The sequence below is a fragment of the Coccidioides posadasii genome, chromosome 2, assembly GCF_018416015.2.
Source record: "Coccidioides posadasii str. Silveira chromosome 2, complete sequence".
NCBI classification, from domain to species: Eukaryota; Fungi; Ascomycota; class Eurotiomycetes; order Onygenales; family Onygenaceae; genus Coccidioides; species Coccidioides posadasii.
The window spans coordinates 4,177,234-4,203,112 of NC_089408.1; the positions used below are offsets into that span (position 1 = coordinate 4,177,234).

Sequence of the window (25,879 nt, forward strand, 5' to 3'; positions counted from 1 at the left end):
GAAATGGCACTAGTACTCCGTACGGCTTAAGAAAAGAGAACGAAAAAAAAAAAAAAAAAAAAAAAAAAAAAAAAGAAAAAGAAAACACAAGAGAACAAAGGACGGTACTAGGTCAAATGGCAAGCTCGGCCGTAACTCCGAGGAGATCCCACGATATTTTAGAAAAGAAGGATGCAGATAAAAAGAGACCGAACAGCTTGTATGGTGTCATCAAATCCGACCCTGAGCCAACGCCCCCAGCAAAGCATCGTCAAACTCCAAAATGCGCCTGTAAATGGGGAGGGGAATCGCGACGCCTGCTTATCGCTTGAATGAACTAGCCCTTAGTGGACTTTTAACAGAGCCAGGTATGGCTGATTGAAAATTGAATCGATCTGCAACGTATATTAGCTGCTTTTACTGGCAATTCGACGACAGGAGCGGTGACACGGATGGCCTACCGTTCTCAGAATCAAAATAAATCGTGATGTCATCGTGTTCACCAGGGTACTCTGGCATGTCCAAGCAGACAAACTCTGCGAACTCGTCATCGTTGCCCCTAGGGAGTGCAAATTTGGCATCCACAAGCTTGATTGCGTACTTGCCAGGTCGGGAGGAACTCTCGAAGTTATCAGTGCTCTTCAGCACAAAGTTCATGCATTTTCCATGGCTGAAGTCAGAGAAGAAGACCACAAGCTGGACAATCTTTTCTTGTTCGATGATCTGGAGTCGGGTTCTGCCAGCCTCCCACTTCTTATAAATGGGAACTACCATTCTTCTGCGTGATATGGCAAAGCTTGTTGAATATCTACAATAAAAGTGCTGTGAGCAACATATCCAGAATCGCAGCAGGAAGTGAGAAGGCATTACCCATCAAAACGAACTTTGAAGCCAGTTATTGCTTGTTGGAATGTATGTAAAGCTGCACAACAGTCAGCTATTGGATTTACAGGAGCAGGTAAGAAGATCAAACCTTGAACAGATGCAAAATTGTATTTTCTAACCAATGATTTCGAACTTGCTGTCTTTAGAAGACTAGCTAGTTCATCAGGCAGCTCTTTTGGCACCAAGTTTTCAGCCACTGCTATCGTCAGGTCATTTTGTGGTGGCCTATAGACGGTCATGGCAGTTGGAACATTAACATCAAGGCCAATTCTAAGATCACCCGGACCTAAAAGACATGAAATTAACATATATTATCACATATAGACGAAGAATAGGCCTCTTGAAATCCTTACCCAGATTAATCCTGTCTGTAACAGAGCCCCAGTTTGAACTGATAAACGCTCGTAGACGTTCAGACAGAATTGTAGGCGCATATCCATGGTCAGTAAGGCTTGGATTTTGGTTGATAACAGTAATACTTGGAGAAGTGAATTTTAATGGTGTCTTTGACTGCAAACCACCTGAACCTTTTTCAATTGGCTGCTCAATAGAGAAGGATTTGAGCGGTATTTCAGCAGTCTGCAATTCATCATCACTGGGTATGATGCCCAACAGCAAGGAATGCATTTTGGATCGATGTTCAGCATCAGAAAATGTTAGAATCATAGAGCATAGTGCATCACCATCTTGGACCTTTAACATCAGTGCTGGTGCCCCATTGTCACCACGCAGATATCCAAACACAACAGGAGCACCGTTTCCTAGGAAATGTGAGACACTGGTTAGACTCTTAACCTTGGGGCTTGTAACAGCAATGAACCGATAACCACGATGTGATTCGCGTGTTCCAGTACCCTCAGTAATTTTAACTGTCTTTTCAAAGAGTCTAATTCGACATCGTGGCGAAGGTTCTGGAGGGAAAGCTTTGGAGGGACGAGAGTCCATGTACTGGAATACATCCAAGACTTCTTCAAAAATCAACTTTTCACCGGCTTCGGGGTTAAAGCTAGCTTCAACTTTGCGTGAATATTCAACAATTTTCCATATCATATTAAAGTCAGGCTGTCTGAAGTGAACTTCCAACTCAAATCCTCTGGGAAGCTGGAGGCGCATTGTGCAGCCTCTCACGTGCCAGTCAACATCAGCCCATGTTGGTCCTTGCTTCTTATCAGCCTGGATGGTAATATTCACCAGCTCGCTCTGACTGGTGATAGTGGCGATAACATGTGGATCTTTTCTATTACGAGTAATGGACAACATACAAGGGATGGCGATTTGCTGAGAGGCATCGTCTCCAGAACTAATATGGGCCTCCACAAACATTCGCCCATAACAAAAATATCGGCTGGTATCACCCATGGGCATCACATCCCCAAGATCGGGGTGCCTGGTTGACATGTCGACAAGCATTGATTTCGAGACGGAACCAGACAGGATAGCAGAAATATCGGGAGCAAAGAACGGATACTTGATCCAGACGCTGGTATCGACTGACTGGAGAAGCGGAGGGGCGTCATTGCCAGAAGGAAGGATGTTGTGACGTTTCATTGACATCGCTAACCCTCGGAGATGACGGATCACGTTCTGGTGAAGGGTGATCAGATGTGCAATGCGTAGATCTCCGGTGCTTTTGGCAACAGATAGCATTTCATCAGTGCTTATTTTCCCAAATCTCGACAACTCGGGATGTTGAGGAACGATGGTCTGGTTTATCCACCAGGCCTTTGCCAAATTCACCACTGCCTGTTGTGACTGGTCGCCCGGCGACGCCTGAGAAGAATTCCCGCCCGAGCTCGAAGGCCGCGATCGTATAGAGACTTCTAACTCTCCACGGCCCTTCAAGAACCACCAGACGCACGCTCTTACCCACTCTGAAAGGGATGTCTCCATTGAAGGTTTTACGCTTTCGGCAGATAGACTGAACAGCTTGTTAAAGTGGTTCACGTAGTCGGAAAAGTCCGATAAAGCGGTATCGCTGACCATGCTGGCGACGTTTCGTAAGTTCTTTGATGATGAGGAGTCCTTATCTTCGGTGCAGCTCTGGAAAGATTGTTGAGTAGAAGCGGTAGAGCTTTCTGGAGATTTGAGATATGGAGGAGGACGCGTTGTTGTGTACGAAGCGGGAGTGCCACTGGCGTGTGTGGAAGTGGGGTTTGCATTCGAGAATGGAGGGGAAGGCTGACGCGGTGCTTTATATGACGCCGGAGGATTGTTTATGTGAGCGGAAGTAGGAGTTGCATTCGAGGATGGAGGCGAAGGCCGACGCGAGTGTTGGCTTTCATCAGGCAAGGCACTAAGGACACTCGACCAGAAAGATGGTGGACTAGATTTTTCCTCTGTCTTCGGTAGATCTGAAGCAGCTTGGGTGGGATAGGACTGTGCCGGCGAAGTGGTGTCCGTTGGTGAGTCTCCTTCCTCGTTAAAATGCTTCTGAAATGCGCGTCCTTCCTCAGCTCTCATCTTAGCCTGAACACGACGCGCAAACGAGTTCGGGTCAGAAGACTGCCTAAGCGATAGGCGAGAGCCACGCACACTCTCACCAAGCGAAAGGAGAAAGTCAGTGTCCTGGGAATTCTGCATGAGGAGTGGCTGCCACGGGGCCTGCTGCTCTGAAACGGGCGATTGGTGTTGGACAGCGATTGATGGTGGAATGCCATGACGATAGGAATGAGGTTCGGACGGAGAATGTTCGTCAACGGGGGATGAGTCTGATCTGTCCGTAAAGGTGGAAGCGGAGGAGTTCGACCGTGTTCGGTATACGGCTATCATGTCCTTGGTCGGGGCTTCAGCCTCATCACCACCTTCGCCCATGACTTCAGGGGGATCATTGCTGAACTGGACTTTCAATCCTTTGCGGCGACGGCGCTTAACGGGGCTGGTGGTGTTGTGTGAAAGATAAGAGGAGTCGAGCAAGGGTTGCTCAACGTTCACATGGCTGCGCTGAGACACGGAGACATCGATCCGTGGGGATGGAACGCCGGGCCGAGGGGAAGCACGGGGCTGGGATTGGGGCTGGATGCGAGAGGAACCGAGAAAGTCATCGATCTGTGCATCGCGGACAGCTTTGGAGTCCTTCTCCTTGGAGAAGATTTTGTCCCGCCATTTTCGTGCTTTGGATTCGGCCACGGCGCTTATGCCATGCTCTGAGGTTTCGACCACCATCATTGATTGCGATCTTCAATGGTCAGGAGGGAATTTAAAGAAGAGAGCATTGACGTCCCGGCATCACTCCCAAAGCAACTTGTCACACAGGTGAAAGAAGAGCTGAGGTGGTGCGGAAGAGAGAGGGAGGGAGGTCGGCTGGCAGGTAGAGGAGCGCTCACGTGCTGGTCATAATGGGGTAGTTTTAATGAAACCGGGGCTTTTTCTTGGAGGATCAGCAAGGATAAACAAACAGGCGCGTCGGGCAAAGAACAAACAACATCAGAGAAATGATCAGAACGTACATACAGATGGAATGGGAAGAAGTGGACAGATTGGTGTTCAGAATAATGAAGAGGTGCCTGGAGCAACAATGGCACACACGCCTGAAGATCTCACAAGCCGTTTAAACGCCAAAACATGTAGTGTTCCAGGGGTCTTGCAGCCGTTGCAAGGCCTGTCATTTGCTCCATGCAAAGGCCCCTTTTGAGATAAATCTCAATTGATTGAAGTTGGGTTACGGGTAAATTAAAGTGATCTAATTACCACCAGCAGAGCCTGTCCACTCCGGTGGACATGGCTTGGGCCGAACCGTGGGAGCTGCATCGATTGGGAGAGTTTCTCCGCGCCCTCCAGCGTGGACAAGCCGAAGATGAAACATGGATTTTGGGCGGCCCCCTCTCCTTGGCCCAATCCTGGCATCCTGAAACGAGGGTCGCTGGTAAACCTTGCTCTCGGCCAACCAGCAATCCCGGCGGCACTCGCTACCGCCGATCTCTCTGGGCAGGTCGCGCGTACATATGTAACGAGGAGGGAACTATCCACCCCCTCGACACACTTATAAACTCCAAGTCGATATTAATTATATATGATTCATTATTCGCTTGTATTGACACATTCCTCAACTGGGTTCACCCCACAAAGGAAGGAAAAGAAGGAAAAAAAAGGAGACACTCATAGCATCACCTCTCGCGGTCGATTTCACCGGGAAGTCTGTTGATCCCGTGTTCCTGTGGACCTTGACATAGTTACCGTGGGCGAGAGGTCAGATCGCTACGATCGGACGGGGCCCAGGAAGTCCCCATTTCTGCGTGATGGTGCGTGGATCATGATGTACAGTGTCGACGGAGCGGCGACATACAGAACTACTGCGTACGGAGTACTCTGTCTCCCACGGACTGTTCCTGGGTCCCAGCTAGAGGTTACACGGAAGATGAATGGGCAGATGTATGTACTGTATGGAGTACATCCTACAAGTAAGTAGCTGCTCTGTGCCGTACGCAGGCTCCGTCCGTCCCTGCTCGTCTTTCCTCCCCGACGACAAAGACAAAGCCATTATCAGCTCCCCTCCAAGCGCATGGTGATTTGGCCCTTTGCAGCGGAGCGCAGCGCGAGCAGCGAGGATGCGCCACGACACGGAGGCAGGCTTGTGTGAGGATGGGTGTGGCTTGGGCCTCGCCAACGCGTCATCCGTCGATCGAGCGCCAGCACAGTGCCAGCAAGCAGGCAGTTTCTCAGTCTCTCACCTCTTGGGGTTTATTACATATCTACTTCACTCGGTGGTGATGTCCCACTGTTGCAAATTGCCCTGAGATCCTGCTCAGCAAGATGGAAGGCCGAATCTTGGCGAGCCAAGCAAGGGCTTCTTTGCTGAATAACCCAGGTCTGCAACCAAGGCCGTTGCCAGAAGTTTGAGACAAGATTCGACCAAGCCATGGGACCCGTCCACAAATGACGATGCTTTCAAGTTTTCGAGACCCCCAGAGCAAGCCGGAGCCCAAGGTGATTGGCTTCGTAATGAGCGGCCCAATTCTTAGTTTGAGATTGCTTTTCCCTCAATCACAAGGCTGACGATGCCCTTTCTGTCCGCCAGCGCGATTATCTTGTTTTTTACGACCGAGCATTGGCAACCTATTTGCTCCCCGCGCACTACGTTGGGAAGCCACTAAACATAAAATTTATCACAGCCGTCTAGCATCCTGAGGCGGCTTCTCGCTTTGCAGGATTAGTTACTGCCTCGATCTCCCATCTCTATGGCTTGTCCATGCAAATACAATGCATGCTTGCATGACACTGCAGTAGCGCTCACCCAGCGCGGCCTACAGGACCAAAGAGCAAGGACTTTTTGGACTTGCACGCACTTAGCTCTGAGAGAAATCGCGATTTCCATCATGTAACTAAACTCCATGCTCCGTACTCCATGTCGACGATCGCAAAAGCTATTTTTATCTCATTATTTATAATCATCATTCCTCCCAAGCCAAAAACTTGTGCGGGGAAATGCGAGAAATCTGGAAAAAAAAGTTCTCCGGAAGTTGCCGAAGATGTTAAAAAGTGCATAAAGTACGGAGTAAACTGGACATGTTTGTATGCTCTTGGCTTCGAACTGTGATTCCAGATCTCGGCAGGATGAATGTTGAGGCAAACCGATCAGAGCCCTGTAACAAAAATAGCATATCAACGTCAGTCTCGTATCCTCCACTCCACTCCACTCCGTTTGGAATTCTCCACCGGATTCGCTTCCCAACTTCCCAAGTCAATTTTGTCCGACTCTTGCTTGGGGTTTAATGCTGGAGAGTATTTTTCTCCGTAGGAGCCAATAAAGCCGTTCCACTCTCCAGGGCGAGGGTGCAAACTTCAAAGGGATGATCGGGCACTGGATCAGAGGGTCCCCGGACTGAGGAGTTTGGAATCGTCTCAGGAACGCGCACCGTAGCTATCTTTGTGTTGCCTCCATCACAAGAATCACAGCGTAATCACATTTTTTGCAATTGGATAATTTCATTAACTCACAGCCAAAGCGAGGGAGGACAGGAGAAGTCCCGAAGAGATCCTGGGGCTTTCTCAGAGGTGCTAAATAGTCGATGGGGACGTGTCTCAGTGCGGAGGGGTGGAAAAGACGGATGCTTAGGCGTGATCTTTGTTGTAACTGGATAGTTTGCTGGTCAGTGACGCAGTTGGTGGAATGTGCTGGCAGCTCGCTCCGGTGTCTCGTCTCTCCTCCCACTGCGATTTGATACGCTACATACCAGCAAACTCTGGCCCGCAGCTGAGAGCGACAAAGTGCTGATTATTTTTCCAGACTCGAAGCCCGGGGGGGTCGATTTTTTTGGCTTCTTCAAACGGACCCGGACGCCAAATTCGAAGCCTTGCTATCTTGTTTAGTTATTTTTTTATTTTATTTTTTTTATTTTTTTTGTTTTGGGATTTTTCTTTTCCTTCTCTAGTTCTCCTTTGCGGCTGTGCGGCTGTGCGTTTGGATTAGCTCTTACAGATTCTACTCATCGCCCTTTGTCCTCAAGGTTCTTTTACTTTCTTTTTCTTTTTCTTTTTTTTCCCCCCAGCTTTTTTCCATTTTTATTTTATCATTCCTTCTGACAAGCAGAATTCCTTGCAATCAAAGCTTGAAAAAAAAAACCTTTGAATCCCTCCCCTGGCTTGGTTTCCGCGTTGCTTTCGTCTAGCGAAGATCCGACCCGACAAGCATTTCGCGGATGCCCTTGGCAGATTGTTTATCATAACAACCAAAAGCTCCCCTGTCCTTCCCGGCAAAAAAACCCCCCCAAAACTTGCGGCCCACCTGAACGACTCATGAGATATTTTTGGTTTTCATGTCTCTTTGTGGAGTGAGGAAAAAACAAGGACGATTTTCTCGACGTTAAAAAGGGGGAATTGTGGCTTCGAACTGCGAGGAGGAGACCGTCCTCCTTTTGGAGGCCGTCTCATCAGTCTGCCGGTTGAAGTGATGAACGGTGTTGATCCTGGGCTGCCCGACTTGCCGATCGATGGACTTGACGGAATCTCACACGACTGTTCTCTCGAGGCTCGCCGGCAATGCTTTGCACCGACCTATCTCGCACCAGAACCCCAGTTGACTCGACACCGGATGGCTCGACAAACATCGCTGCTCGCTCACCACCGGGTGCCCCTCACCGTCTTCCAGGTGCTCTTCTTCCTCCTGGCACTTGTACCCGTGGACGCTGTGTTCGTTCCCTTTGATAATTGCCTCCCGAATTCGATAGTCAAGTCGAAGCCTGCAAAGCTACACTTCGTCCCCCTTTTCGTCACAGCCAGCCTTAATTCGTCGTCGGTAGAAAAGAACCTGACAGTTACCGTATACGGCAATGTGACGGGCCTTGCGACGCGGGGTGCATATCCGGAGCCAGATGATCCTGGATGGTCTGATCCCAATGTCACTCTCGGCAAGATCGTAAACGTCGACCAGTCAACGTTGAAATACACCACCCTGTTCTCCCATCTCGATGTGCTAAGTTTCACACCTTACAGAGCAGACCCGCGTCCGTTCTGCGATTCTGTCGTGCAAGGAGAATGCCCTCTGGGACCTGTTTTCAATGCAGATCCGTATGTCTCCCCCCTCCCGGTTCGCTAGGGCGCTGGGTGTAAAGGTTAACCTTTTTTTCAACTATAGAAATGACCTCCCGCAGCTACGAGCTTTCTCATTCTCTCACAACCTCTTCTCGACGTACTCATTCGCTTCTATCGTGCCGAACTTCGACGTTGTCTCCGGCGACGAAGCCAAAACCCCTCTCGCCTGCGTAACGGCTGATGTTACTCCTGATTTGGGGTCTCCGATCAAAGACGCCCTCACATACGTTCCACTAGTTATTTTGATATTAGTTGGTGTCGCTACGATATCCGCCGCTATATACAGTCCGTGGGGTACAACGGATATATTCCGGTGGACTAGCAATTATGGACGCGACGAAGACCTCCTACGTCTTGTCACTCCGGGTTTCGGTGATTGTTTACAATACATTCAATTCGTCATTTTGTCTGGCTCGTTGACACTTAATTATCCTGGATTTTTCCAGCCCGTCGTGAGTCACGTCGGATGGTCTGTCCTCATGTTCAACGAGAGTTTGGCCAGCCACGGAAACGGGACGCAGCCACTCCAAGATGGAGTTTACAGCGTCAATGGCACCTACGGACTTGACCGGATGAGGCAATATATCGGTATGTCAGCAAACAAGGATGTATGGCCAGGCATGGTGGTCTGGCTGCTTTCAGTGCTCGCTATTATCACCCTGGTTACACAACTCGCTTTCTCGTTCCAATGGCTACACCGGAAGATAGCTAATGTCCCGGAAGAAGATCTCCGGGCGAAAAACTTACCTTTCACCCTCGGAAACGTTATTCGAATCGTTTTCATTTACTTTTTATTACCGATTGTGTCCCTTTCTATGTTCCAGTTCGTGATTGCTAGCTCATCACCAGTGTCTACTGTTGCACTAGCTGCCGTTCTGCTTGTTTTCTTGATTCTATTTGCTGGTTGGTTCCTGGTTCTCATCGCTAAGACGCGCCCACGGTCCTATTTGTTCGACGATCTTCCCACAGTCCTCCTTTATGGCCCTTTGTACAACACGTTTTCGGACAGTGCGGCCCCCTTTGCATGGATCTCCGTTCTTCTTACATTCATCAGGGGCATCGCGGTAGGGGCAGTTCAACCATCTGGCATAGCCCAGATAGTGCTACTAGCGATTTGCGAGATCATCCTTGTCCTTACCGTTGCTGCATTTCGGCCTTTCGAATACCCAACCTCGATGAATGCTTATTACACTGTTCTGGCCGTCATCAAATGCATAACTATTCTTCTGAATGTCGCTTTTGTTCCGTCTTTGGGTGTTTCGAACAGCACCCGTGGTTGGATTGGTTACGTTATTCTCGTAATACACGGCGTTGTTCTGGTTTTCGGTTTTTTTCTCAATGCGATTCAGACGCTCATCGAAGTCATCGCACGATTACTTGGAGCAGGCGGGGAAGACGGTGTTGAAGGAGGAGCTGCTAGAGGCGGACTTTCTAAGGTATGCAATAACCCCTTCATGTTTAGTAATATTTTCGAGGACGTGCTAACCACTGAGAAGGTGTTTGGTATGCGCCAGCTCTCGCGTCGAACGTCCAGGCGCCGTCACATCCCCCGGTATAGCATCAATTCTGAAGCGGCAATGTTAGGCAGTGAAATGGAAAGGCCTTCAACACAATTGGATGGGGAGCGACCACGAAGCTTTTCGGGGAGCTCCGCTATATTTTTGGGTCGATCTGGGGCAGGAAGCAGGATGAGCACTGGATTTGAGGTCAGCAGTGTGTACGGTGTGGGTCAAAGTCGTGGAGATGGAAGTATGAGCTACACTCCGACAACTCCAGGAACTGTCGGCGCCTTTTCGGGCCCTGGTCGACATCCAGGTGGAGCCGCGTCACCACGTGGCGGCCTTGTTAAACTGAAACACGCTGAGACGGTCGATCACTTCTACAGGCCTCCAAGGCAGCGTCGCGCTACCCTTGATGGGATGTCGCCAACTAGCCGGCGACATAGCTCTTGGGGTGACTGGAATAAAAGAGACTCCAGCAACACAATTAGTGGAGACGAGATTCAAACGGTGGACGGCCCGTCAGGGTCTGGACGAGGAACACCGGCGCCAGCCTATCTTGGAGTTGCGAAAGATGATCCTGATGGAGACGACGACCCTGCTCAACCACGAACTGATTATGCCGTTCGTGAAGCTGATTTTTATTACCGTGTTCGCGGCCCGGCACTCTCCAGTGCCCCAACTCGAAAGCTCAAGACTGGCCCGGCCGATCCCACAGGCCCGGTTTCTTCGGCCACTGGATGGTTGCGGAATCTATTTAGAGGGAAAACTAAAGAGAAAGGAAGAGGGTTTGAGGTTGTGCGTAGTGCACGCGCGCCTCCACCTGGATTGATGCTTTCGGAAGAATCTGACGTGTTTCCTGAGCCTTATCGGGATGAACCCGAGCCTTCCAAGGATGCGGTACGAACCACAGAATCACCCGTGGACAGTGCCAAAGGAAACACAAAGAACCCTACGCCCAATAGTGGGAAAGCTCCTGCAGAACCTCCTTCGTTACCACCGATAACCACTACCGATAACATTGAGCTGCTTAGTCGTGTTGAGTCCACAAAGCAGCCCACGGAAGTTCAGGGTCTGCGAATACGGCCCCCAACAATTCCAAGAAAAAGCTCAAAACGGCATTCGTCCGTGGATATGACAAGCGGGTCCGAAGGTGCACGGAAAACCGCTTCTACCTCACGTCTATCTATCGATCAAGAGTCTGCCGAAGCGAGACCAAAGCATCTACAGCTCAGCCACGCCCAACAGACCAGTCGGTTGCCATTCTCTTCCAAATCATCGTCGACTCGAAGTGACCAGATCTCCTCGAACTCTGCAGGATCAAGTATCAACAACGCTTTGGATGAAGATCCGACTACTCCTCGTCCGGCCCACCGAAGAATGAGGTCAAGCCCTGGGCGATACGGCTCGACCAAATGGGCAGATCGGCCCTCCAGTTTGGGATACGTCCAGCAGCATCGGGCAAGCGATCATATTCACAATACGGACTCGTCTAGCCCGCCGTTTTCTGAAAGCACGGCGGAGATTGTCAAAGACCCTTGAACGCTTTCCTCGTTGAGTACCAGTTTCGATGGCTTCGCGCTGCTGGTTCTCTTGGTATCCTTGACGATGCCTTTTCGAACACCTGGCGTTAAAGGGCTCTTTCCCGGAGAATGTACATACATCGGCGAAGCGTTGGCTTGTTCGAAGGCGTTTTCCTTTTGCGGCCTCGTATGATGACCTGCCATTGGTCGGGTTTCTCCTTTGATCTTTTCTCTTAAACTCTTGTTCAACGTCATAGAAGGCAAACGGGCTTATGATTCCAGAATATCTTGCTTGTCTTAGTTTTCATTTTCCCCCTTTCCCTAATATTTACGACATACTTCCTCCCTTGTATAAATATTGTTTCCAGCGATGGCCCCGATGGTTATGATTTCTTCATGTATGAGAAGAATGGTTGAAAGAGAGCATTAATAGCAGATATCTTACATAGCTAACACTTGCCTTTGACATTCCTTTTTCCCGGCCTCCTTGGAAGCCGGTTAAGTTGATAAATGCTTAAAGAGCAGAGACAGGATCTTTTACTCAGCATGCTGATATCACTGGCGATGGCCAGGCGGTAGGTAGCGCGAATGCTATGGGAGCACAGGTGACGGTGGGGTTTCCTCGAATATACGGGGTGGAGTGGTATGTAACATCCATGCATTCTTTGTATGTACGTATCATAGTTCTTTCACGGCCTTTGGGTTTGGTTGTGAAGGGTGGTTGGCCAGGTTAGGCTGATCCAGTTGGACGAAATGGCCTGCGGTTGGTTCCCGCCTGATGGCGAGGGGAAGGGCAACTTTTTTTGGTGCCGTTCGGATCCTCTCGCATACTTCACTCTCCACCCAACGATGGTGCAATCCACTGGCAACTCTGCGTTGCAAAGCGTAATTTTCAATCGCCTCGACGGCTTCTTTGGGGACTTCAACGTTGGCGGTACCTCGTGCGTTCTCTTCTGAAACAGCTTGATGCTTGTCCCTCGAACCTAGTTAGTGGCTTTTTTTTTTTTTTTTTTTTTTTTGGGGCCTGGCAGACGACACAACCATCTTCACGTGCAGCTGTTGCGGAAGCTTACCGTTTGATCAAGTTTTGTGAGATTTCGAGGATTCTTTTCATCCGATTAAGCCTACGGAGTACTGACGATCTTTCGCCGCGCTCCGGAAGCCTTCCCCCGCCGCTCAGCACTAGTTCTCCAGAGCTGGGAGCGGGAGAATACGCTTCACCAGCTTCGCGGGTCAACGTGGAGTATCCTTACTCTGCAGCAAATGACTACCCTTCGTCCAAACGACGGAGATTGATCTCTTCTCCTGCGGAAGATATTCGGCTATTGAACCCGTATCTGTGTCTTCCGTTCACCGAGACGAACCCCTATCCCTTCCTCGACCTCATGCCCCCTCCTACGAAACCGCCAAGTTCCGGAGCCCTTCCTAGTGGTGATTTACAGGCAACTAGTGTGGCTCGGAGCTCCCCAGTCGTCACTAGAGAGAGGGGCGGTCCTCTGGCGAGGGCGATCCTCCCCGTGGTAGACTTGACGGGCGACAGTCCTGAGCTTCAGCCTATGACGGCCCAACGCAGACATAGTGCAAATGCTCAGACATCTGATCTCCATGGTCAAACTTGGTCGGAGTTCTTGCAAGACCGGTCTTCCGGTGGTCAGGGATCAGGTGATGCGAGTTCTAGGAGCTCTCCGCGAACAAACCGAAAACGAAGATTAGTGAGTGCTGGGGATAATAGTAGTCAGCCAGAAAGAGTGCGAAGCTCGATTCCTGGAGGCCCTTCGAGTGCCCAACCAGGTCTTTCTAGACACGCTTCCTGGGCGAGAAGCAGTTTTGGGACTTCAACGACAGCATCTGATAATGGTGGTACTTCACCCCGAAACTCATCAGCAATGGCTCGCCAGCTAAATTCTTTGAGACATCGTGAGAGGAGTTTTACAGACTACACTCTCCCAAGATGGCAGCCTGATTCAGAGGTGTCTCATTGTCCAATTTGCCGGACGGCTTTTAATTTTTGGTATCGAAAGCATCACTGCAGGAAATGTGGGCGGGTTGTTTGCGCATCTTGTTCACCTCATAGGATCACCATTCCTCGCCAATTCATTGTAAGACCACCAGAATCGCGCAAACCACTACCCACAATTGCACAACCGATCTCAACAAGGGCGGAAATTATCAGCCTCATTCATGATGACGAGGAGGATGTCAACCAACCACCTTCATCTTCTTCTCGCCAGCATGAGCAGCAGTACCAATTTTCAAACCAAGCTCTTGGTGGAGGGGAGGAAGTTCGCCTTTGCAACCCTTGTGTCCCTGATCCAAATCCAGAACCTCCTCGGCGGTACAGTATCATGGAGTCGACTGGGCGTCAAAGGTCGTCCAACGTTACAGGAAATAGGCCTCACATTTCTCTTTCATCTTCCTCTCTTCGAAGCTCAGAGATATATGAACATTTGCCGTCCTTCCATAGGCCTTCTGCTTCCCTTGGATCAGCTTCCTTTATTAATTCAGAAGCAGCCCGCGAACTCCGACGACACCGGGCTCGTATGACCGTATGTGGGCACCTCCTTTTAGGCCTTTTTATCGTTGCTAATATATATTACAGTACCAGCCTGAAACATCCGGCCTACATCATACAAATGAAGCAGGTATGGGAGGCAGGCGATTACCATCCTACGACGCGGTTGATTATGCATTTGGAGCCACTAGTCCTGCATTTCCACCTTCCTATAGGCAGTCTCAGGATGTGGAGGACCAAGTTCAGTTTCCTACTTCATCTTATTCTCCACGCACTGCTAGCGCTCCTGTAAGGATCCAGCCCTTGCTAGCTACGTCTTGTCCGCTTATGGATGACTGGATAATTAACTGAGCGTATTTACAGGATTATCAGCAACGTCTCAATTATTCACCCGCATATTCGCTATCTCAACGCACACAGCTTCACCATGATCATCACCGTCATCCACAATTAGATGCGAGTCGACCACTTCCTCATCCCCCTAGACAGCGGCCATCCCAGCGCATCGATGAAGCTGATCTCTGCCCAATTTGCAATAGAATGCTTCCACCTCAAGGACGAGATGGAAACGAAGAAGCACGAGAAACACATATACGCGGATGTATCCGTAGTCATAGTGATCGTCACGGAGCAACATCAGATCGACATTCCTCTCCCCCTCCTGGTAGCGGTCAGATGGTGCATTTCACAGCGACAGAGAAGGACTGCATCAGCCAGGACGGTACGTCGCAGGAATGCACCATCTGCATGGAAGAGTATGAAGTTGGTGTGGAGCTAACACGCTTACTTTGTTTCTGCAAATTTCATAAGTCTTGCATTGTTGGATGGTTTAAGCGCAAGGAGGAGTGTCCCGTGCATAAAGTTTTAGCTTAGATCCCAGACCATGCATGTGGTTGCATCATCCTGGGCGATTCTCCTTGCTTTTTTAAGGCCTTTTTTTCTGCAATTCTTTTGGAGTTTTTGCTTTTAGTCTGGTGGCTAATGAACTGTTTCTTTCTTTTGGATGGTGTTGGAGAGTCTATGCTTGCATAACAACCTGCTGGATTAAATGGTGTTCGCATTGAATATGGATCGGTTCCTTGGGATTCAATGGCGTTTGCAACGGGTGAACATACTAGGAATTTTGTGGCTGTTTGGGAATAGGTCCTCCAGATCGACCAATACAGGATATATAGTTATTCTTAAGTCGCACAATGAGAAAATTACGCAAACAGTCCCTTTTCTTGCTGCGAACATTTTCCAAATACAAAGCAGCTCGCTAAGGAGTACAAGTTAGGGGTTCTTTGCTTGGCTTTGAGGGATGGAGACGGCTAAAGAGCTTGGTATCTCCAGACCCGCCAGATTTGCTGCTTTAACCACGGCCTCGATCAGCCTCTTGCCGACGAACCGTCTTTGTTCTCCTGTAAATTCACATCGTAATCAAGCAGCAGAACCCAAACTGTGCTTATCCAGTATGAAGAAATCGAGAGCGAGATCCCCAGTCCTGGCGTTTTGTTGCCGGTTAAGGGTCGCGCTTGGTAAGATGCCTCGCTAGTTAACCAACTTCGGCGCGCTGAAAACGAGAATTGTTTCTGCCTATCCACCCACCGACGCCCTGCGACTTATTCGGTTCTCAGACAGTTTTCCCAGCAGAGCTTTGTGAAGAGATTCGCTTGAAGTTTCTTTCAGTATTTCCCTTCAAGGATAAAATTATTAACTAGCGATCGCAGGAATCCAACCCAACGCTTGCTGCAGCCCAGGCTCCCACAAAACGTCGGCTGAACGTGTCATCGGTGCACCGACACCACCGTGTTCCGAGCTTGGACCGAGAGGTTTGCACCGCGTCGCCGACTGCAAGTCTAGCCACTGCGGCGTAATACTCCGTGTTACGGTTATATTTATCGATCCCATGTGCCGCTGTCCGGCATTGTTTTAGATGGACGTTGGCCGCCACATCAATCCATCTGCACAAACTGCCTCCACATCCGCGAATTCCGACCCGCAACCCCCTCCACACCACTCTCCTTCCGACTCTCCCCATTCACCCTACTCCGGTCAAGGACACGGTGATAACCGAGCCGTTCCAGGGGCTGCGCCTGGGACGGTTACTGGGACGGGATCAAATGTTGGAGGGCCCGATTCGTTAGCGGACCTGAAACGGCCCCGAGCCTGCGAGGCTTGTCGACAACTGAAAGTCCGGTGTGATCCCGATACAAATCATCCAGATGGATCGTGCAAGAGATGTACAAAGGCGAATCGTCGCTGCATCGTCACGGTGCCGACTCGAAAACGACAAAGGAAGGCTGATAGTCGCGTTGCAGAACTGGAAAAAAAGATCGATGCGTTGACTGCCAGCTTGCACGCGTCGAGAGCGCAGAATTCGAGTGGTGATCAGCCCGATCCGCCGTTGCGCCAGACGCTGGAACAAGAGGGACTCAGTGCACGCTGGTTGGGACAATTTCCGTCTCGTAACAATTCGTTATCGGGACCACAGTCGAATGGAGCTTCAGTGTTTGCGGGCGCGAAGAGACATCATAGCGGGGAGCTTAAGAAACCGCCAGTGAGCCGCATTTTTGCTCCACTGCCGGCGCGACACCGCAGCCCATCGGACGATGGACCTACGGGTGCGCACAATGCACATATGCGTGGGAGTGGCGATGGAGACTGGCCGCCGTTGTATTCTTCCTTTGAACCTGAAGCCAAACCTCGAGTGGAAAATGAATACAGGGATGTTATTGACCGAGGGGTTGTCGATATAGAAACTTCGACAAAGGCGTTTGAGCGTTACGTGAACGATATGGCCCCATCTGCTCCTTTTGTTGTGTTCCCCCCAGGCACCACGATGTCCGACGTCCGCCGCACGAAACCGGTTCTTTTTCTTTCAATTCTCTCCATATCAATCGCTACATTTTGCCCTCAATTACAGCTGCCATTACAGAATGAAACACACCGTGTATTTGCAGATCGAATTCTGGTACGGGGAGAGAAATCACTCGAGCTTGTCCAGGCTCTCCTCGTGGCCACACTCTGGTATCTCCCCCCGGACCACTTTGAGGAACTCAAGTTCTATCAATTTATTCATACGGCCGCTGTCATGGGCGTGGATATTGGAATGAACAGAAAAACCAAACCGAATTCCAAAGCTTCAGAGATGTGGAAGGAGATCTTTGGGAATAAAGTACTTATAGTCGACCCTAAGTCTCTTGAAGCGAGAAGAGCATGGCTGGGATGCTACTCCATGGCTGTCAAGTATGCTTCCCTTACACTCCTGGTTTTGTGCTTCTCCTGAAAATCGTCGAGGAAGTTACTAATTTGCACAGTGCCTCTATCTCTTTGAGAAGACCACTTTTCGTACGCTGGCAACCCTACAACGACGAATGCATCGATATGCTCAAGACCTCTCCCGATGCATTGCCTTCCGATCAGACTGTGATTCATTGGGTTAAACTAGCACATATTACGGAGGATGTTGGCTTCCAGTTTTCGATGGATGATCCTACCACCAATGTGAATATCACTGATCCAAAGATACAATATGCCTTAAAGGGTTTTGAGAGACAGCTGGATGACTGGCGTAAAGAGGTGCCATCGGATCTATATACTCGTAAGTCCGACTGATTTACTTTACGCCTGGGTTTCCTATAGAGTTAGCAAGATTGATGGCCTAAATAGCTGTACTTGCACATCACGATCACATATTAAACATATATATGCACGAGATCGGAATGCACATCGACCATAACATCGACGACTTCAAACCACCATTCATCGCGGATATTGGCGAGGACAGTCCAGCCGACCTGGGTACTGCGGCCCATGTTGATGCATTGACAACTTGTTTAACTTCGATTCACAAATCGCTTCAGTTGTTCTGCTCCATTGGGCACCAAGACCTGATGTGCCTTCCAACAATCTACTTTGTCCGTATGACTTATGGATCGATTGCACTACTTAAGCTGTTTTCGTTGGTGATATCGTCTGGGAGCCGGCTCAGCCACATTTTCAATCCCGCAGATTTCAAAGTTGAATATTTCCTTGACAAGCTAATCCAGCATTTACGAGCATGTGGCGACACGGATGGTGGACGTCTTGGAGCTAAATTCGCTCTGATAATAGCCATGTTAAAAAGTTGCTACATGCGAAGTAAAGATAAACGGCAGCCTTTGGTCGTGCCTCCTTTCCTTCAGCCGAGAGATTCTGACGACGCGAATCCTAACTCGTTGAAATTATCCGGTCTAAATAGCAAAGTAAGTACTCGTCATTGCGTTGATGCAAGGGTATATATCTAATCACTCTGCCCGTAGGCTTCTGCGGATGGCGGCCCAACACCCTTGCATGTTCTTAGCGAAGTAGCCACTGGCCATCCGCAAGATGTGACTTCGAAGCAGGAGCAGAGTAACCAACATCAAGCACCACAAATTTCACCACCAGGTGAAGCCAGAAATCCCTCTGTGACCATTCATCCGAGCACCCATTCCGAACCTATTGATCAGACAGCTCCGACCACCAAGACAATTCCCTCCGATACACCAATTTCCGGGCCCACCGGTGTTCTTATGACTCCCTACATTAATCAACAAATGGGACTTGGGCCTATCTCGGCACCTCATCCTGCCATCACTGCCGGATATCAACCAACATATAGCCAGCATCCAGGCTTCACACCAGCACCAGGAACGATGGAGGGGACAGGACAGCAGCAGGATGTCTGGTCGCAGGGATTCCTTCCGGACGCGGATCTTAATCTCGCATTGGCTCTTCAGGGCAATGTGTGGGATGATGACTTGTTTTCATTCGGGCTCGACTGGAGCGACAGAGCGTTTTGAATCGAATTTTATATATATAACATTTTTAATATTTGGTCACACAATTTGCTAGTCGTGACTGCTGCCAGATCAAGAAATGGACGGACTTTTGGCGGATGTTGTCTCCCTTTCCCTTTGCCCCTTGTATTCTTTCTCCCTGTGGCATTTTTATGGCAATAGTATGTTGTGTGTTATATCCAGCGTGGAAAAAAGTTTTATTGGTAAAGGCGGTATTGGTAGTACCCTATGCTTCAGATACATTTCTCCCCTCCGGTGTTTTGGCTGGCACATGGATGTATGCGTCCACGATTGCACTGACAATTGCTCCTCTTGATTCCACTGCGATGAAGTTGGAAAGTCGCTTGAAAGTCTTTTACTACCATTGTAATCGATAGACGATAACAAGATCCTACAGTGGAATGAAATTCACTCCAAAGGTATTCTGAGTCAGGGTTTGTACTAACACACTCGCCATAAAAACGGCCAAATCTCAGGGAACTTGCATTCATATCTGCTACGATAAATGGGTACAGGCATCGCATCATAGGGATCTATACAATATGCATGCCTTTAGCCTTCAATGTTTGCGGGCACTGATGATGGGCCCATCTATGAAACAGGATCAGCTGTAGCGGAGCAAGGGGCCGAACTAGAAGATTGCGTGCTTTGTGACGATTACCGTTTCGACAATCACGAGTAGACGTTGGATCATTTTCCCAACAGAGGCTCATCTCTGAGAGAACCCTAAAGCACTCTCCTCCGGCTCTTCCGCTCGGCCAAATTTGGTTTCAACTGTCCGATGTTGGATTTAGGTCGGGGGCTGGCCATTTCGGGCTGGATCATTTTTAGTCCGAGAAGCAAAGTTGGAAGGTTCCAACCAATTTGAGGTCTGGGCTTCTTTCCCACCCTCTTCCGCTCACGTCCTGTCCAGGAGGACAGTAGCTCACCTCCATATCTTCGTTCTACTTACCCATTGCAGCCGAGTTCTTAAACCTCACAGTCACTAAGGGCTTCTCACAACCGGAAACAGAGGCAGCTTTTACGCGCGAAACAAAGAGCAGAGGCCCCGGACGGTTTGCCGGCCTCCTCGGTCTTTTTAATTATTATGCTAACAACCGTTAAGACCTGGGTTGCGTAAAACACCATGCGGAGCCGTTTTATTGCGGTGCAACAGAAACGTGATCTAGCGGATTTGACGTCGTACACCCGTCACACTCGACGACAAGAGGGAAGTCCTTCAGGCCTTTTATGCCACCTATAGGAGTTTGGAATGGACCGCTGTGCGCTCAGTCTTGCAGTCAAAATCGAATTCATTGTTTATGAATCGTTCCCACTCGGATCGGAGAGTTGCATAATGACCCGAAGCGACATGCCATGTTTGCCATTATTCCCGAAGTCTTCGTGAACGCATCTAATATGCTCATTGGACACGGCCTGCCTAGAGATACATCCGCAGTCACCATGGGATGGGCCAGCAATCCGACCTCGTATGAACGAGAAATTGCGCTTCAGTGGTGAGCGCTTTTTCCTACGCTCAACGATTCTTGTTTTCCCAAGTCAGAGCGGCGGCATTGCTATTAAGACATAATATTATCCCGCAAGTCTAAGAGCAAAGAGTGTGCTAGTCTTAGATCTTCATTTCCTGGTAAAGATGAAAAGATTACCCTCAGCTCCTTTTCTTTTTTTTTTTCCCCCCCTTCAGATTCAATTGACCGGCTTTTCTCCCTTCAACCATCGCTGCTCTCCAGCCATTAATGTGCTGATCAAGCAAGTCGAGGGTGACAAGAGACCCCCTGGTAGAATAATTGGTGATCCCGATACCTCGTCGACCACAACACAATGCTCTCTCACAATGCTTGATCGGGAGCGATTGACAGTTCACCCAGCCAATAGCTCCCTGATACTTTGTATTAATATATCAGAACTGATGGTTATTTCCGTCCACGATACTGAGACGGGAATTATTTTACTCTAAAGAGGAGTGATCCACGCGGGTTTCCCATTCTCAAAATTGAATGCATTCGCCTTTCCGGTCTACTGCCCAAAACCGGTATGGTGCCTCGCTGAATGTGATACTACAATGAGGTCGGTATGTTGTCCAATGCCCGAAACTGGGCGGATGGACGTGGAGTTAACAAATGGCTCAAAGGAGCTGATGATATTTTTTACGTCTTTTACTTCATGTATAGTCTCAGCTGGAACATCCATCCAGGTCTCGATATCAGAGTGTGCTCATTCCACCTATACCGAGAGCTCGAGGTGAAAAAAAAAAAAAAAAAGAAAAGGGAAAGAAAAGGACTGGGCAACTTCTCCTCGCTCTGGTTTGCTACCCATGATTCTTTGATCCCGGATGCAGCGGAATGTGCCACCAGGGATTTGCGTTGGGGAAATGCAGCCACTTTCTCATCTGGGCGGCTTGGGTTACAGCAGCTCTTTCTCTCACCTCACTTTGCGTGCGTCCAGGTGAACAGTGTTCCAGAAAACTGGCTGAAAGAGGAGTTGAAAGTTCAAGCAGCTGACTAATACTCGGCCCGAGGTTGCCGCGGGACCGGGTAGTTACTTACAACTAGAAGCGTCTTGCAGTCCCCGCTCGCCCTGTCGTTTGTAATCGACGCAAGTGAGAATTGGACAGCAAACAACCAGGAGGCCATCCGGTCTAGAAACCTTTGTTCGTGGAGCTACGACACCTGCCAACATAGGCGCATGCCCAGTAGATAATTAATAATGTCTCCAAGGTTAATATGCAACCAATGAGAGAAGAGAAACTTTGACGAGACGAGGGAAAAGGGCCAATCAGGACGCTTCAACAACTAACCAGCTCAAAGCTTCAATCGAGATCTGTGCTCGGGCGCAGATTGTTTTCAAGCGAGGAGGAATTTCCCGCAAACTCTCTCCAGCAAGTCGACTGGGGTGGGAGTTACAAGCAATTGGTTGCTAGCTGTGCATATATATAATTAAGCGTGGAGGCAATGACAGAAAACTCCCTTGCATCCTCAGATGGTGTTCATAAACATACTATTATCATATAACTACATACAACTTTTAAAGCGGATAATCTACTCCGTACGTCCAAATTTGATATTTTGGAATCCTAGGCTATCATGCCTGCCCTACCACAATACTTGACCGTGCAAACGAAAGGCATCTACCATGGCCTCCCGGTCTTCCCTCAATCACTCAAGGGCCTCTCGGCCATCGTCACTGGCGCCAATGGCATCTCTGGCGATCATATGATGCGCGTTTTGGCTGAGTCTCCTGAACGATGGACCAACATCTACGCGATGTCGCGTAGACCACCGGCAGTGCAGAGAAAATGGGTGGCCAACTTTAAGCACCTTCCACTGGACTTCTTGAATAGTTCTCCCGAAGAATTAGCCAAGTCCATGAAAGATAATGGGGTCAAAGCGTACGGTCTTCATATGCAGAATCTAAAGAAAGATGGATCACCATTTTGATAACCCGTGTCTGGCCAGGGACTACGTTTTCTTCTTTTCGTATGTACAGGCTGAGCCGAAGGAGGGCCAGGGCCTGTGGTCTGACGCAGAGGAAATGACGAGAGTCAATGGTATTTTCCTGCCTTCGAACCTTTTTTTTGTTCTCAAACATGATGCTCTGTCGCTGATGGTGCCTCTGAAGTCTCCCTTTTGCGCAATTTTCTGGATGCGCTGAAGCTTTCAGGAATCATTCCAAAGAGAGTTATGCTCCAGACCGGTGCAAAAAATTATGGTGTGCATTTGGGGCCAACGATTAACCCGCAGCATGAGTCTGATCCTCGAGTGACACTCGAATCGAATTTCTACTATCCCCAGGAAGACATGTTGTTTGAGTATTGCAGACAAACTGGTGCTGGATGGAACGTTGTGAGGCCATCGTCAATCCTCGGGGCAGTCAAAGACGCAGCAATGAACTTGGTATACCCATTGGGAGTGTTCGGCGCCGTGCAATCATATCTGGGAAAGCCAATGGTCTATCCAGGTGACCTTAATTCGTTCCAAGCGGTGCAAGATATGTCCACTGCCATGATGAATGGTTATCTTGAAGAATGGGCGGTCTTAACCCCGGCAGCTGCAAATGAAGCTTTCAATGCTTGTGATAACAGCCAGTTCACGTTCGGCAAATTTTGGCTCAGGTTAGCGAAGTGGTACGGTGTAGGATATGAACTTCCAGACGAGAATGCGGAGTACCAGGCGGTTCAGACTCCATATGAGCCTCCGCCAAGAGGGTGAGGTTTTGTTGATAGCTACGGTTGCACTTAAAGTAGTACGTGAACGCGACGGCTAATTGTCTGTTCCAGATTCGGCCCACGTGCAACGCATCGATTTCGCTATACCTTTTCGGAATGGGCAAGCAAGCCAGAAGTCCAAGCCGCTTGGAAAGATCTCATGAAGAAACACAATCTTGAATCAAACCCTTTCAGCAACGAGAAGAATCGCGAGAGAATCTTCGGCTTCGCTGACGGCATGATGTTAGGAGTGACAGCACTCCAGTTCAAGTCAGTAATCCACATACATTTTCCGTATAAATCTTTGTCGCCATGCTCCGGAGCTATTTGTGGGAAGCTTGCTAACTCACTGGGTCGGGTAGTATGGACAAGGCTCACAAACTTGGCTTCTTTGGGACAGTCGACACTGTGGAATCCATGAGGAAGGTGCTGGAAGAGTTTGCAGAGCTCAAGATGCTTCCACCATTGCGAGAATCAACAGGCCCATCCCTATAAATTGTCCAGGCGTGCCAGTTCTCCAAAGAGACAAGGCTCAACCAGTACCATTTATGTAGTCGTAACAGGCGATTTTTACCATTGCAACAGAGTCTTCAGGCCTTCTCTAGCCATATTCTCCACAGAAACAAGTGCATTTTGATTCCGGAATAATCCGTAGGTTCCTTCGATGTTAATTACTCTGTAGTTGAGGAGCATTCTGTGCAATTATTCCCAAGAGAGAACCTCCCGCAAAACAAGACGCGCACATGCCGCGTATTAGTAACCAAGGCCCGTCAATGCCAAGTTAGTTAGTTAACTAATTAACTTAACTAGTTAACTAGTGGCTTGGCGCTTAGTAACCAACTACGTCATCTCGGGAGGCATCAGGATCTTGCCCGGTGTACTTTTCCCCGACTACCATGAACGTCGGCGAGGCAGAGGGTCAGAGTCCTGTGGATTATGGTCGCCAAATGCTGCAGACTGAAGCACACAAAAATATTGGGCGCCTATAATGTGAGCGAATGGAAAAGAATAGGTCAGGCCACCTTTCCACTTTCCCTTTTCAACCGGCCCGTGCGGTGCACGGGTCCATTCACGATTTGTATTTGTACGGAGAACATACCGACGGGCTTCGGGTGATCTGCAGTACATTTCTAACGGGAGACCATCTAGCCCAGATATGCGCGGCTGTAGTATACTGCCTGCTAGCAGCAGGCATTGTATTTGGCTATGCTGCACTCAAGCCCATTCTTATCACGGAGGGCGTTTATCGGGATCGCTGCACGAAAGAGGAGCTTGATCAGGGCGTCGATGTCTGTTCCGAACAGGAGATTCGGTGTGTCCCTCCCAGCCATTAAACACCGGGCTAGTTTCATCGATTCGATGGGAGCGGCTGACTTTTTCTAGCTTGAATCTCATGTTCACAGTCGCCGCAGTTGTCACCAACATCTGTGCGCTGCCCGTTGGGGGCATATTAGACTCCTGCGGTCCTCGAGTCCCTGGTGCTATTGGAAGTATCTTCATTGCTCTTGGTGCACTTCTATTTGCAAATCCCGCTCATTTTCCATACGATGGGCGTTTAACGGGCTATGCTCTCTTCGCTATTGGTGGCCCGTTCGTATTCATATCCTCTTTCCATCTATCGAATACATTTCCAAAACACGCTGGCCTCATTTTGTCCATGCTAACGGGCGCATTTGATTGTTCGAGCGCCTTATTTTTGCTATTCCGCCTGGTACACGGGAAGGCGAATGGTTTCTTTACCATCAAAACTTTGTTCTTGATATATTTGATTGTGCCGGCGTTCATTCTTGCTTCCCAAGTCCTATTGATGCCGTCTCGATCTTATAGCACTGTGGGAGAATTACTCCAACATGCCGAAGAGACCCTTGCAGAAGACGAATCTGAAAATGGAGGTCACTCTGCAGTTACCCAGGAACGCGACGCGGACTTATCCCCACGATATCAACGTTTAATTTCTCAAATCAACGCTCTCATCGACGACCAAAACTCCCAATCGGGCTCTGAGTATACCTCAAATCCTGCATTCAAAGCTGACCCTAATTGGGGGGTAATGCATACCTCCTCCTCCCTTCAACAAATCCTTTCTCCCTGGTTCATCTTTATCACTCTCTTCACTATTATTCAAATGCTGCGCACAAACTACTTTATATCCACCATCCATCCGCAATATGAATACCTCCTCTCGCAACCCAATCAAGCAAGGCAGCTGAACCACCTTTTTGACTTCTTCCTACCACTTGGCGGCCTTATCGCTATTCCTTTCATAGGAATCATCCTAGATCAGAGCACTCTACCCGGCATCCTCACTCTCCTTGTGACCGGTGCAACTCTCGTCGGTGTTCTAGGATGCATCTCAGATAGCCTGCCCGCCGCGTACGCCAACATATCCCTCTTCGTGCTCTACCGGCCGTACTTCTACACCGTCGTATCCGACTACGCCGCAAAAGTATTTGGATTCCAAACATTCGGAAAGGTGTATGGATTGATTACTTTTCTTGCAGGTTTGGGGAACTTTTTACAGAGTCCTTTAGATATTCTAACGATCAAAATTTTGCATGGGAATCCTGTGCCGGTGAATATTGGATTGACAGGGGCTGGGGCCATTGCGGGCGGCGTATTAGCTTGGTTCGTTTGGTGGAGAAATAAGCGGTGGATGGGAGTTGGATCCGCCGCCTGCGATGTTGGTGAGACCGAGAGATTACTGCCCGATGCATTGAATGAGAGACGAGAGGGTTCTTACGGCGCTCTGAGGCGAGGTGAGACAGCATGAATGGCTGTACATTTTTAGAGCATTCTGCTGGAAAAGTTTCATGTACAGTACCTTGATATTTGGCTAGACCACCTTAAAAAGTATATACTAAATACTTGATTGATAAACTCAGTTGATCGCGCTCAACGGGATATAGACAAATAACAGATATAGATCCAGGCGGACAAGGATGCGCTCA

General features: G+C 49.1%; 7 protein-coding genes across 8 annotated transcripts; 6 read left to right on the plus strand and 1 right to left on the minus strand.

Annotated features, from left to right (window-relative positions):
• Positions 1–300: 300 nt before the first annotated feature.
• On the minus strand, positions 301–4,373 carry D8B26_003805 (uncharacterized protein; the record flags this gene model as incomplete). Its single annotated transcript, XM_066124272.1, has 5 exons — positions 1,218–4,373; positions 953–1,150; positions 850–901; positions 441–787; positions 301–374 (listed from the first exon to the last, which is right to left on the minus strand). Exons 1-5 carry the CDS (start codon positions 4,027–4,029, stop codon positions 301–303), a joined length of 3,483 nt encoding a protein of 1,160 aa, XP_065980351.1. The 5' UTR covers positions 4,030–4,373.
• Positions 4,374–7,209: 2,836 nt separating this feature from the next.
• Positions 7,210–11,846, plus strand: D8B26_003806 (uncharacterized protein). The gene is made up of 3 exons (XM_003071723.2): positions 7,210–8,367; positions 8,435–9,827; positions 9,888–11,846. Exons 1-3 carry the CDS (start codon positions 7,751–7,753, stop codon positions 11,430–11,432), a joined length of 3,555 nt encoding a protein of 1,184 aa, XP_003071769.1. The 5' UTR covers positions 7,210–7,750; the 3' UTR covers positions 11,433–11,846.
• A 416-nt stretch (positions 11,847–12,262) lies between these two features.
• Positions 12,263–15,134, plus strand: D8B26_003807 (uncharacterized protein; the record flags this gene model as incomplete). Its single annotated transcript, XM_003071722.2, has 4 exons — positions 12,263–12,354; positions 12,576–13,959; positions 14,013–14,213; positions 14,289–15,134. 4 exons carry the CDS (start codon positions 12,263–12,265, stop codon positions 14,796–14,798), a joined length of 2,187 nt encoding a protein of 728 aa, XP_003071768.2. The 3' UTR covers positions 14,799–15,134.
• A 691-nt stretch (positions 15,135–15,825) lies between these two features.
• Positions 15,826–17,159, plus strand: D8B26_008421 (uncharacterized protein). The gene is made up of 2 exons (XM_066125867.1): positions 15,826–16,580; positions 16,664–17,159. The coding sequence occupies exons 1-2, from the start codon at positions 15,841–15,843 to the stop codon at positions 16,683–16,685; spliced, it is 762 nt and encodes a 253-aa protein (XP_065980352.1). The 5' UTR covers positions 15,826–15,840; the 3' UTR covers positions 16,686–17,159.
• Positions 17,160–17,228: 69 nt separating this feature from the next.
• On the plus strand, positions 17,229–19,121 carry D8B26_003808 (uncharacterized protein). Of its 2 annotated transcripts, XM_003071721.2 has the most exons (3): positions 17,229–17,508; positions 17,577–18,151; positions 18,209–19,121. In XM_003071721.2, exons 1-3 carry the CDS (start codon positions 17,292–17,294, stop codon positions 18,728–18,730), a joined length of 1,314 nt encoding a protein of 437 aa, XP_003071767.2. In that variant the 5' UTR covers positions 17,229–17,291; the 3' UTR covers positions 18,731–19,121. The 2 variants fall into 2 exon arrangements, with proteins under 2 accessions (XP_003071767.2, XP_065980353.1); XM_066124273.1 differs by having other exon boundaries at positions 17,229–18,151; positions 18,209–19,048.
• Positions 19,122–21,758: 2,637 nt separating this feature from the next.
• On the plus strand, positions 21,759–23,547 carry D8B26_003809 (uncharacterized protein). Its single transcript, XM_003071720.2, has 5 exons — positions 21,759–22,115; positions 22,183–22,274; positions 22,346–22,931; positions 23,004–23,201; positions 23,294–23,547. The coding sequence occupies exons 1-5, from the start codon at positions 21,811–21,813 to the stop codon at positions 23,424–23,426; spliced, it is 1,314 nt and encodes a 437-aa protein (XP_003071766.2). The 5' UTR covers positions 21,759–21,810; the 3' UTR covers positions 23,427–23,547.
• Positions 23,548–23,832: 285 nt separating this feature from the next.
• On the plus strand, positions 23,833–25,798 carry D8B26_003810 (uncharacterized protein). The gene is made up of 3 exons (XM_003071719.2): positions 23,833–23,943; positions 24,081–24,243; positions 24,315–25,798. The coding sequence occupies exons 1-3, from the start codon at positions 23,868–23,870 to the stop codon at positions 25,699–25,701; spliced, it is 1,626 nt and encodes a 541-aa protein (XP_003071765.1). The 5' UTR covers positions 23,833–23,867; the 3' UTR covers positions 25,702–25,798.
• The last annotated feature ends 81 nt before the right edge of the window (positions 25,799–25,879 follow it).